The 13,286-nt window shown below is 44.1% G+C and overlaps 1 protein-coding gene across 1 annotated transcript in view; it reads left to right on the top strand.

Moving 5' to 3' along the window:
* The window catches only part of PAIP1 (poly(A) binding protein interacting protein 1), a 545,177-nt gene that overhangs the window by 170,888 nt on the left and 361,003 nt on the right, over positions 1-13,286 (top strand). The window contains exon 5 of the mRNA XM_078675041.1: positions 9,861-9,972. Within this exon, the coding sequence (XP_078531167.1) occupies positions 9,861-9,972 (112 nt within the window). The remainder of the gene's footprint in view (positions 1-9,860; positions 9,973-13,286) is intronic.

Here is a 13,286-nt window from a genome sequence, read left to right as displayed (position 1 = left end):
TTCCGTGGTACCGCATCAAAGGCTGCATCTCACACCCAGCCTCTTGACGCAGAACCATGGCGACATTCAGCATCCAGATCCGCAACAGCTCAATCTGGCGATCTGGCTCCTGAGGTCTTAGAATTTGGCTACCTCAACCTGCCTCCTGAATGCATGGACATCATCCGGGAGGCAAGGAAGCCCACGACCAGAGCTTGTTATGCTGCAAAATGGAAGCGATTTGTCATTTACTGTACAGACAACAATATCAACCCGCTAGATGCATCCATTCCTAACATCATCTGCTATTTGTTACATCTTTACAAAGGCAATCTAGCGTACGCTTCCATTCGGATCCATCTATCCGCCATAGCGGCTTATCTCCAGAATAGGCAGCACCTCTCTGTTTTCAGGGTGCCTGCCATTAAAGCCTTCCTAGAGGGGCTGAAACGAGTCATTCCTCCTAGAACTCCACCAGCTCCTGTGTGGAACCTCAATGTGGTCCTCACTAGGCTGATGGGCCTACCTTTCGAGCCACTGCACTCATGCGAACTTCAGTTTCTAACGTGGAAAGTGGCTTTTCTCGTTGCTATCACGTCGCTCAGACGTGTTAGTGAGCTGCAAGCGCTCACTATCCAGAGCCATTCATCCAAATACATTCTAACAGGGTGGTGCTCCGCACTAACCCCAAATTCCTTCCAAAGGTGGTGTCACAGTTTCATATCAACCAAACTATTGACCTGCCTGCATTTTTCCAAAACCCACAAACGGTAGCAGAAAGAATGCTTCATACATTAGACGTTAGGAGGGCTCTAATGTACTACATTGACAGAACACAACCCTTTAGGAAGACACAACAACTTTTTGTTGCCTTCTCCGCACAACACAAAGGCAACCCCATTTCCAAAGCAGGAATAGCCAGATGGATTGTTAAATGCATTCAAATCTGTTATCAAAAGGCTAAACGCACTTTAACAATACCCCCAAAAGCGCACTCCACACGCAAATTGGGGGCCTCCATGGCTTTCCTGGGGAACATTCCTTTAGAAGACATTTGTAGAGCAGCCACATGGTCTACACCACACACATTTACCAAGCATTACTGCGTAGATGTGCATTCCAAACAGCAAGCAGCTGTGGGACAGGCTGTTCTCAAGACACTTTTTCAAGCTTCTGCAGCTGGCACGGGCAACCGCCCTTAATGGAGGGACTGCTGTGTATTCTATGCACTAGATATGAATTTAGCAGCCCACATGCCTCGAACTGAATATGCTACTTACCAGTATGCATCTGTTCTTGGCATGTAGGGCTGCTAACATTCATATCGCCCGCCCTCCTCCCCGGTGCCCGTAGCGGCTGCAGACACTCTCTTGCATTCATCATTAGCATGGACATCCTTTACACTATTTCACTCCATCTCTGCCACAATGGCTAAAAACAATCTGGGGATGGAGCCGATGCCCATGCGCACTGTAGTCCAGGGGAGGAGCCACCTATCTCGTGATACTTCGAAGACTCTTCCAGGACAACAATGTGCAATCATCCGGACCCAACACTAGGCGGCGATCTATGCACTAGATATGAATGTTAGCAGCCCTACATGCCAAGAACAGATGCATACTGGTAAGTAGCATATTCAGTATTGTTCATATCTCCAGGTAGGAAATTAACCAGTGTGTTAGTGAGTGTTGTGTAATTAATATAAATATTTTTATATGAACACTGTGTGGTTCTTCTTCGGGTAACATACACTATAAGATTAAACTGGTAAAACGAGCTGCTTAACACTTAAAAAAAAGCATGAAGGCTGCAGTTCCCCACAGCTACCACTTTGAGAGTTTTCTATGGCTATCAAAGACCACTATAATAACTATAAGGGTTGCCTGGATTATTGCAGGGTACTTCGCTTTGATAAGTGTGCACCATATACTGAGCCCGCCCCCATATAAATTTGATATAGAGCAGTTGATGAGTATGCTTCGTTGCTTTTATTGACAACATACTTTCCTTTACGAAACTCTGAGTGAATGTGTGGGTGGCGTTCTGCTAGTGCCGCTATGTCGCGAATGTGGATAGATTGCCTTTGAGAATCACTACGGGGCGTGATTTAGATCTTGGCAGATGGGTTACTCCTTCACAATGGTGATCGATATCCCGTCTGTCGAAATACAAATCCCATTAGATCCTATGGAATTTACATTTTGGCTGACGGGATATCTATCACCTTTGTGACGGATGAACCCGTCCGCCAAGATCTAAATCGGGCCATAGATTTGTAAAAAACATCCATGAAACCATTTGATCAAATACCTGTGCATACAGTTACCCTCTCTAAATGAACGAACAAATTCAAGTGCAAGTAACTGCAACAACTGCCAACATTGGAAGTGTGGGTGCTCGTTCGATTTCCTCATAATGAGTTAGAAAACTCCCTTATTCCTTAGTGGGACTGTCTAGATTCAAGATAACTTTGGTAAGCCTTCAGCTGTAATATGTACAGCACAGCAACAGTAAGTAAATTGATGAACATGACATTTAAAGGTTAAGTGGTAAAAAGGTAATTTCGATATGAAGTCTCCCCCATCATCACAATATATTTATCTTCACTAAATAGACGTTGTACATTCCATTGAATTTGTTTTGCTAGGGCGAAGAGAGGTTGGTCCATTGAAATAGGAGTTTGTTCTGTATTGAAATATGAGCAGACTCTATAATGACTTTCTGTGAACATCGGCAACAATGCATTAGTTGACATTGATCTGTTGATTGTTGGTAGCAATGATGCATAAAATGCTGCCCAGCATATGCTTTTATCAGAAGAAATATTACCACTTTCAACATTGTGCGTCACTCTTTCAAGCCATTTATATTCATAGGTATTAGCTGCATCAATAAGCTCACTTTGGCGAACAGCTGCTACAGATAGTAATAGAACGTGATAATCTGTATTGTTCATTGAAGCTGGTTCTGTATTTATGTACATGTTTGGAAGATTTGAAATCTATTTTGAATTTTCCATATTAGGATTATTCACCACAATACCACGATCAATTTCTTCCAATTCCCTTTCTGGGTCTTGTGTCAGAGTTATTGCTGTTCTATGGAAGGAGTTTTTAGCTGTCATGGAACTTGGGTTGTGTCTATGTTACCATATTTTGAACTGATGATTACGTCCAACTTCAGTTTTGATGGACACACAACTTGTTCAATTTCATACAGTGTTCAAATGCTATTTTCCAAGTCAGCAGATACTTCCAAAACCCTATCATATGAAATACAAATACCTAGTTTATGGAACTTTTCTTTAAGTTATCGATTTCTCATTTGACTGTGGGTAGAAAGAGCACAAAATATAGACAGAGGAGTTTCTTTGTTGCTTTTATGAACTGAAAAAAAGCCTGTTTTAGGATTCTTTACAATTTTCGACATCAGTAATTCGGAAATAGATAACGCCATATTGGCAGTGGCTGTTTCACAGGAATACTGAACTCTTATGTCCGATTCATCAACTGTCATTTTGACAAGGGCAAGAAGCGAATCCAGAACTGATCGGTTTCTACAGTCATCCCCAAATGTTCCATTGAAGTTTTCAGATTTTTTCATCATGTCCCTTCTAACAATGTTTGCTTCATTAGCAATATTTATGGCGTCAGAATCTGATTTGTCACAGGAAAATACTAAAGCGGATCCTACGTCATCTTCGAAAGCTAACAGGATACCTCTTAATTCATTGTATGCCTTCAAACCTCTTTTATTTCTGGTAATTGCCTCCCTTACTCTTGTCGAGTTTACTTTACCTGCAGTGGAATCGAACTGCTTTACTCTGCTTATGTAAATGGTTTACTAAGTCATAGAGTTTGAAAATTGTTTTAACATATCCTAATCGCGAATCTTTCAGATAAGATGCAAGCTCGACTAGAGCTATTCCTTCTATTGAGGTCTCACTAGGTGATTCGTTTTTATTTTTTTCCTACCCTGCATTCTCTGTTATAAAGTCCAACTAAACATTTATGATGGTATTCAGTATCCTATGTGTGCATATCGTCCATAGACAATTTTACAATAAGTGCAATATTTTGAACTAACTCGGCACACTGATGAACATAAGCATTCACATCATCTGTTTTCTCTTTATGCATTACACATGTATCTGATAAGATGCAAAAAACATGCTTTTCTTCCAGGAATTTTTTTTGTAACTGGAATTGCTGAACTTGTTTTAACTGGGCTACCATATAGATCCGCTTCCCAATTTTCTTTTTTTCCCCCGAGTCCTTTGCAGCTTTTGATTGTTGCACGGTTTATGGTACACTGCATTATAAGTCCTTAATGTGTGCTCGATACCAGAAACATCATGTAGGAAGCTCACTCTTTATGTGATATATCGTTAATCTGATATAACATGTAAAGAGTCCATGGGCGTGCTCTAGCAATCCCAAGTTGCTATACATGGGGTAGTGTGGTCAAGCAGCCTTAGTCTTAACCGAGAGGAGTGCAAGACATCTGCATATACACACAATGATCAATAAATGACACGCATGACTCAAGAAGATCCACAGTAATTTACAAAAATCATTTTTTTTTTTTAAATTTTTTATTGATTATAACACAAGAGTAAAAATTTACATATTGGGTGTCATTTGGTGGAACACAGTACAGCGGCGAACGGGCAAATGAATTGAGGAAATACAGTATAATTATAGGCATCTAAAAAATATCAATACCAGCTTAGAGCTGAGGCAAAACAATACGATATAGATAACCATAAGCAAACCTTATCAGAACCCGCGCACCAGGGATACAGGATATGCAGATTGAACATTCGACACCCGGATATGAAAAACAAAAAGATCAGGAGAATATGCCACATCTCTTGTGAAGAAGGGAAAAGGGAAATAGAAAGGTCATAGAACAAGATAAAGGAAAAATAACCCCCCCCCACAACCCCCCAGTCTGCACTCCTGCAGATGGCTACGACCTAACCCCACTAGCAGCGTGCCTGTAGCCCCCTAAACTACACCCCAAGGAAGGGAAAAGACGGAGGAGGAGATGTATTACAAGACGATACGGGCTCCCGGGCTCCCGGACTCCCCTCCCACCCGCCAAAAGCAGACAACCCCTACTGTGGTATTAAGCAAGTTATAACAGACAAATAAGCAAACCAATAGGGGAGCCACCGACAGAGAAAAGACCGTCCCGCCCAGCCCCCGGCACCACAGAGGAAGCAAATCCCTTTTCGATCATAGCAGTCACACCAAACCCAGACAATAAGAATTCCATCTGGCCCTCACTCCCACAGATACAACCCAGCAGAGCCAAAAGAAAGTCATTGCACCGAATTCAAGTCAAATTCAGCCCTGGCCCTTACGATCCATAACACAGACCCCATCCAGTAGAACCAATATAGTAGCAAAAGAGTCAAAGCATTGTTGAAAAAGGAGATCAATATAGCCTGAAAGAGTCAAAAAGGTTAAGTCTCGAAGTCTATCAGATACACGAAAGTCAATCCAAAAAGGGTTAGTGGAGGTCTCCAGAAGAGAAGGAAGAAGTGAGTCCTGCGCGGGCGATGACTTTACCGATCTTGCTAGGTGTTCGGGGGCTCCAATAACATGCCGCTGTAATCGTGCGGGTACAATTGGCACCAGTTTCTGATCATATTCGGGGTTCTCCTCTCGAGGTAGATCAAGCTTCGCGGGGGTCACCGTATGTTGCAGGTCTGACACAAGGCTAGAGTCCGGTCTCAAACAAACAGTCTCGAGGCTTGCAGTCAAAGTGTGGAAAGCAGCCTCCATTTGCAAGCGAAGAGCCCCGATGGCGGCCATTACGGTCCCCAGGGTCGTTCCACACATCGTCCGATCCATCTCCGCGTGAACAATAACAAAGCAGGTCTTCATCCCCGGAGGCTGGCTACTCCGGGGAAACAAACAGGCGCGGAGTGGACGGAAGCGACTGGCGACTCACAGGCTTGGCAACCTTTACACCACTGCCGGGAGCGGGGGCCCCACCCGCAGACCCCGAGGGCTGCTGCAGGGTCTCGGGACCTGGCCCCCCACCCACCGCGGCAACCACGTCTCGTCGCCGTTCTTCCAGTATTCGCAGGGACCAAAGACCACCACCAGGATAGAGAATATGTTCCACTCCGATGAGACCGGACTCTGCCGGGTAACCGTGGCCGATGTTGTTCAACTGAAACCCGGCTGGGTCAGTACCCGAGGCCCCAGCTTACATACTGGAGTAGGCCCAAAAATGAAAGACGGTGTAACTTCGGCAATAAAAGCCCCGGGATTGCCCCCCTGGGCTCAGCAACAATTCAGACACACGGGAGTCTGGCGGGAGGTCAGGATGAAGTTCAGGATAAGTCCGCCAGCGACGGAGGTCGACGGAGCCGGGAGCTTATGCGGCCATCTTGGTTGCTTGCGTAGCTCCTCCTCTACAAAAATCTTTATGTATGTTTTGGCATCAAAGAAAAATCGTTCAGGTAAGTACATTTTTAAATATAAATTCTTTTCAGTTCAAAAAGTGGACACAGTGCAATTTTTGAGTTCTGCAGTGTTATCTTATGGAAGGAAGAACAAGCTCTGCAAACCGGTATAGTACAGCGACTCGCTGGACCAATCTCCAGGAGTTAAGGTGAGTGGTGGGCAAGGTCCAAAGCAGCACCAACAGTACACCCCCAGCAGCATGAGGGCAGCTCGGTGCAGAACAGCATTGGGAGCCCAATGTTATTCTATGGAGATCGGTCTCTGTGAAAAGAGGCTACAGGCTCTGGCTAAGAAGCCAGTCAGGCTGAACTAATGGGGCTCAGGCCTCGCAATACTCTAGTACATAGTCACCTTTGGTCCTCTTCGCCATAGCCCAGGGGCGATTGGTGCATAGGTGTCCCTAGGGGTTTGTTACTGGAGCAGAAGTGGTAAAGGGGGCCTGCATGCAGAGGCTAAAGGTGACGTCTGAGGGTACACAAGGGGTGAAACCACAATGGAATCGGTCTCTGGAGGGCTGTGGGAGCTTATTGGCACCATTGGTCCACTACGACTCTGGCTTGGAGCGACAGGTGCAATGGTGGCTTCAGGTGTTTGGTTTTGGCGGTTCCGGAGGCTTCAGAGTCCTTTCTTTTGGAGTTGCTGCAAGATACAGGGAACCGGTCCGCTGTCCCACAGGAGATCTAGGTTCTTTTCCGAAGGCAGGCAGTCCTCTCAAGTTTCTGGAGTAAACAGCTGCAGGACGAGTTGACTTTTGTGCAGTTTTCGACGAGGGATGCAGACAGGCCGGCTGGGATGGTACCAGGACAGCTGTTTATTCTCTCCTCTTCTGCTTTGGCGGCTCTTCTGTGTTCTCTCTTCTTAGGGCATTAGGATCTGCTTCTCTGGTGCCAGGGACTCCCTTAATACGTAAATACTGAATTTAGAGGTGTTAGGGGAATGTAGGATAGTAGCCAATAGGCTTCTGATTCTTGGGGTCACTACTCCTGTATATGACCACTTCCTGTGGGAAGTCAGCATAACCCTATACCAGAATTCCTAAGTATGCCATCCCAAAGATGGCTACTTCTGACAAAACAGGTCTACCTCAGTTTAGTCCACCTCAGGGGGTGATACTAGTGAAGAGGTGGCACGCTTACCTGACTTGCTAATTTTCCCACCTGTCCAGATGCCAAAGAGGTCCTGGAAAAAGGGGAGGAGGGGTTTTACTCTCCTGTAAGGGGAGCCAGACTCACATTCCAAAGGTGGCAGCTGTTTAAAGGTTGCTGGCCTTGGGAGGCTAATCAGCAGGTCACCCTATGGGAGGGGTTGTTACAACCTCTGCCCGGACAGGCTTTTGTTTTGGGCCTCTTGAGAGAGAGGCTCTCACTCTAGGAGGCCAGAACAGTGTCTCAGGTGGCAGGCTGGCAGAAGCCAGTCAAGGAGCACACCAGAGGCTGGTAGGTTTTCCATGTGCACCTCTAAGGTGCCCTCTGGGTGCATGCATTGGTAAATCCATCACGGGAATCAGTTTGGATTTATCAATACGAGACGTTTGATATCAACCATCCCTATTTTTAGTGAAGCCATCATGTAGCTGGTGATTTCTTTTTCACCAGTGTCCAGTACATGTTTTAAAATGGCTTCCCTGTCCAATTGCCCTGGTAGTAATGGGACTGACCAGCAAAGGGTCCATCTGCTTATGCATCTATACCGTCACATGTAATATTCTACACCGTTCCTTAGGGCTGTTAGGCCTGCTGTAGAGGTGGGTTACAAAATATCACATGCAGTGTTAAGGGATACAGGTATGTGTGACATGTGTTTTTACTTTTGTCTGCGCCAAGACATGCATCCTGCAATAGCAGCAGTGCATTTGCTTGGTGAGGGGTCCCTAGGGTGGCACAATGTGTTCTGCAGCCCTTGGAGACCCTCTTTAGTACCTGAGGCCTTAGATAGAAGGGCTACCATATTCTAGGGGCTAACAGAGTGTGCTAAAGGTTTTGCCAATTGGGGGAAACATTTGTCCACTTTTGGGGAAGAGCTCTGGCACTGGGACCTGTTTAGCAGAAATGCAGTGAAGTTCCAGTCCAATCACATTAGTTACCAGGCAAAGGGGGGTGGGGTTGAGGGTAGAGGGGGTACATGTCAAAAAGGGCTACTTTCCTACATATCATTAAGTTCTAGTTCGATATTTATAGGTACGCATTCCAGTTCTTTAAATTTCTTCAGCTTATGGTCTAAAACACTAATTCCAGGCCTATAAGGTTTGCATGTAGCATTTGCTGGGCCAATAAGTCTTTATGAAGTGCGTCCCTGACAAAGAAAACAGATGGACTAATTTGTTGCAACATCATCATCTTGCTGCACAGCTTGGCTACTGGTTGTGGATTTAGCAATAAGGTACTGTTTCGACATGCTACTAATAAAGAAAGGTACGTACTAATATATAATGCATACTAATAAATGTTGATAAATGTCAATAAGTATGAATATTTACATAGAATGTATAACCAATTTGAATTTTAAGTTTTCTGCATTATTTTGGAGGCCACTTTTGTTTTATATTTATGAAGTCAGTCTAGATCTAAAGTGAGTATGCACTGACGTGTACACATGAACCTTTGTGCCAAATTTGTCGCAATTTGGAAGATTAATAAGGATTTTAAAAAGATATTTGTTAGCCCTCTTGAATTCATTGACCAGATCCACTTGAGAATTCTTGCTCTTATGACTGCTGTTACAACGACTATTTGTACCAACTTTCAGCTTTCTATCGTAAGGGGAGGGGAACTATTTTCATTAGAAAACAGGCTTAACAGCCTTACTAAAATAGCATAGGTTTCTTTGTCGTTGAAGAAGTGGGGCAGCATTGCTGTAATACTGAATTGCTTGGACATCCTGCAGAAGCTGAATTGTGGCATCACTGTGTGATTTAGGGAGAGCGGAGGACACAGCAGTGTCTGCACCAGGGATCCTTCAGGCCTTGATACATGGTCCTGCAGTGCTCTTACCAGGACCCCAATGAAGCTCCGTTTTTGGGATGAGTATTTAGTGTGCAGTTGTTCTGACTGTACAGAATTTGAAGAAATCACCAGCCTAATGAGTTACAATAATGTAGCAGTGACGATTCTTTTCTGTCTAATGTGCTCACAAAAAACGTTGTACCCTAAAATACTGATAATTGACTTTTAATTGATAATCTTAATATGTTTGAATGGATAAGATTTATGGTAGTCCCTATTTAGTGTACATTATTAGTTTAACTTATTTGATTGAGAAAACAGGAGTCTGTCTATAGAAAGGATATAAGACTTTAATATGTCTAGCAAATTTTATGAGACGGAAGAGTTCCAATTAAATTACCTTCCTTTTCCTCTGAAAATGTATTTAATACATAACGCCTATCTCTTTTTTTCGTAGATGCCAAACAGAATATGAAAAAAGAGATGAGGCTGCAAAAGGAGATGATGCAACTCGAAAGAGATTTCATGCATTCATTCTGTTCTTGGGGGAGCTCTATTTGAACCTTGAGGTGAGAAACCCTCTGTGTGATGTTTTTAAGGCAGGTATTGACACATGCATACAGAAGTCAAGTATTAATGCAGTAGATTGTTTTAGGTTCTTGACAAATAATTGTTAGCAGGAAAATGTTATGCATTATCATGGTAAACTGCTAAATAGATTTTCTTATATAATTTGGTTTTTGCACGGTAAAATGTAGAGTGATACAGACCAAGGGTATTTATGCATTTACATGCCTGTATCTTATTGTTTAAGAACTCAACAAAACTTAAACGGGATAGTAATACCTCTGATACCGTCCCCTAGCAGGGTGTGTGAGATGAGGTAATCAGGAATAGCTAGCAAGGGTATCTTCAAATACCATTACTTCGCTTCACCCGGAATACCTGTGGCATTTAAGCAAGCAATGCCATGACACAGTCCAGTAATTACCTAAAAGATGGAGGGGTTGATTTAGGGCGTGGGCTAAGAGCCATGGTGAACTTTCATTTCTTCTTGGCACCTAGGATGCCTCAAGCTTATAGGAAGAACATGGACATGAAGGTTATACTTTCACAGACTACTCGGGTTAGAAGCAAAGTGTGGTTCAACTTTCATTGTGAGTAACTTTTTTTTTTCCCGAACAAGAGTTATTTCCTACTTCTCTAGATATCGCTCTACCGGTCGTGAATGATGAGCTTCTTGGAGTCTTATGGCCATGGTCGTGGTACTGTCTGTTAGTGAGGGGCTACCTAGATTGACAAGTTTATGAGCAGTCGGCCTGTTGATTCCTAGTCCTCTTGTCTGTACCCTGCCACTTCATTTCAGTGGCCCTGGTTATGAGTGTTCTTGTGGTTCATTAGATCTCGTTTAAGCAGGGCTTACACTGTCTCTTCGAGACATGCTGTATTAAGGAAATGCAGAAGACACGGATGATGGACGGAATGCGGAGCAAATCAAACATTCTCCCCCAGTCATTAGATCTGGGTTAAATCCATTGTTCTTTTGCTCACCATGCCTCCCCAGTTTAGACCCAGCCATATGCAAATCAGTCTGGACCCTGTGCCTCATTGGAACAGTTCAGACCAAACTGCTAAGCCAGGTCGTCCCTGGGCTCACTGTGTCACTGGATTCAAGCTAGCCTGGCTGATGAGGGATGATGCCCCAAAACCGGTCCCAGGGTGTTTGTTTCTGGTCCAGGAAGGACTTCGCTTAGCAATTCGGTCTGCACTGTTCCCTTGAGGCACAGGGTTAAGACTGATATGCATAGGACACTGCCCTTATATATTGCTAACACCCGGGAAGCCCGTGGAACATCAAGAGAGCAGCTGTGTTAAAGAGGAGAAATGTATACAGTAGTAGGAGTACTTTAGGGAGCCTCTTGAATATTTCCATGACAGACTTTTTTTGAGCTCCAAAAAAACATCTTTGGAAAGATTTTAATTATAATGTTTCGCTTCGAATAGTTACATTAAGCAGAAGTAAAAATAAAAAACACGTATTAACAAAAATCATAGGTGCCGAGAGACTTGGACCTTTCTTGGGTACCTTAAAATGCTCCCGGATAATGTGCCCGTTACCTTTGCTCTTGTCCTATGGGCGACAGTGTTCACACTATGTTAAACAACACCACACAAAAAAGTTCAACACAATGAAAATATATATTGCCTAAATATCTCTCTGCGTGATAACACTGATAAAGAGCCACTACATTTTCAAAATGGCTGCCGCGTCCACACAGCTGGGTCACGGATGCTACATTTGCCATGGTACGTGTGGGGCAGTCTCATGTGCAGTCGTTTCCCGTTGGAAGGCGTTGGTATAGACAATAAAGGACACGCTGTTTGGGAAGTGTGAGAGCAAAGTTGGCTGCGCCTCATCAGCTTGGAGGGGATGCAGAGTAGCGTGGTGCTAGGGGAGTTCGGGGTTCGCAATGTGGGTGTTTTCACACACAGCAGAATAACACCTTCTGACCTATGATTATGGGCTGCCATATGTCATACACTCTAGTCGTCAAGGGGCTGTAATATGTACGTTTGTCGCTTGCGGTCAGCCCTGGCATGTTTATTTTATACAGGGCCACTGAATTTAGTGACATGGGAGCACCAAATTATCCATTGGTAGACATGTATGCAGCCTGCGTTATAACCAGGGCTTTAAGTAGGAAGATGGCTGATTAAATTAAGCATGGCTTAAAACAGTTACCTAAAAGATGTGCTTAGCATAGTGTCCCGCCAACTGGCATTTTGCTGCTTCTGTCATTGCATCCAGATACACAATACAACAAATAACATTACACCTACAACAAGTTAGGACTGTTGGTTTTGTCAATGATAGTTGCAAAAGGTAAATAAGCAGCACTGTAACCCAACTTTCCAGGATGCCGCACATACCACTGACTCAACCTCAGTCCTACAGGCCTTTCAGATAGCGTGGCCTGCCAGGAAACATCCAGTCCTGGCTGTTGGCCAGCCGCCTGTGGTCACACAATGAAGGGAGCAGGCGCCTTGAGTATTGGTTTGGGAGCTTCTTTTGGTAATGACCAGGGCACCGACGCCAGAAGCCTCAATACACATCCCACTGATATGTAAGTATGTGTGCGACCTTTCTATAGTGCAAATCTAGATACAAGGCAATGTAGTGCTACACAGGAGCAGAGTTTAAATTGTATTAAAAAATGCAAGTGGCCAACATTTTTCTTAGAAGGCACACCGCCCAGTTCCACCACTGGCATGGGATGTTAATTGATGGGCAGTTACACATATTGTGACTAAAGCTGTACCTTGATTATGGTTGACTACAGGGCACTCAATACATTCAGCCACTTGAACAATCAGCCCCATTGCCATGTCAGTCAGAATATATGACGTTTCCTTTGAGCCCTAGCTCCCTTTGGTGTTCGCCACATCAGCTGCTTCTGAATATTTGAGACACGTGTTGACATTTGTATTCAGACTCGGGAGTTAGTCTGTGAGCCCATTTAACAATAGGCCTCTCTCAGAAGGTGGGACCAACTCCAAGCACAATTTAGAGTCTTTTCCTGAACTGTCGCGGGTGAGGGGGCAGCATTCTGTTTGCATTGCAGGTAAATGGATGCATACCTCCGCCTCCCACTACTGCCACAGAAGAGGCCACGGGGGATTGTAGGTCACAAATGGGATTTAGCATGGATCGCACTCTCTTGCTTCATCACTAGGCCACCTTATTTGGTTTTAATCATGGACTTCAGCACATCACCTGTTTAATTTGCAAAACCGGAAGGCAGTACTCCCAATACCAAAATACTCCTTTAGACAGATTAGGGTTATCCATAAGACCATAAAGCACGTAACTGGATGAAATGTT

The sequence above is a fragment of the Lissotriton helveticus genome, chromosome 2_1, assembly GCF_964261635.1.
Source record: "Lissotriton helveticus chromosome 2_1, aLisHel1.1, whole genome shotgun sequence".
NCBI lineage: Eukaryota > Metazoa > Chordata > Amphibia > Caudata > Salamandridae > Lissotriton > Lissotriton helveticus.
The sequence above is the reverse complement of the archived record's forward strand: the minus strand, read 5'-3'. Positions and strand labels throughout refer to the sequence as shown.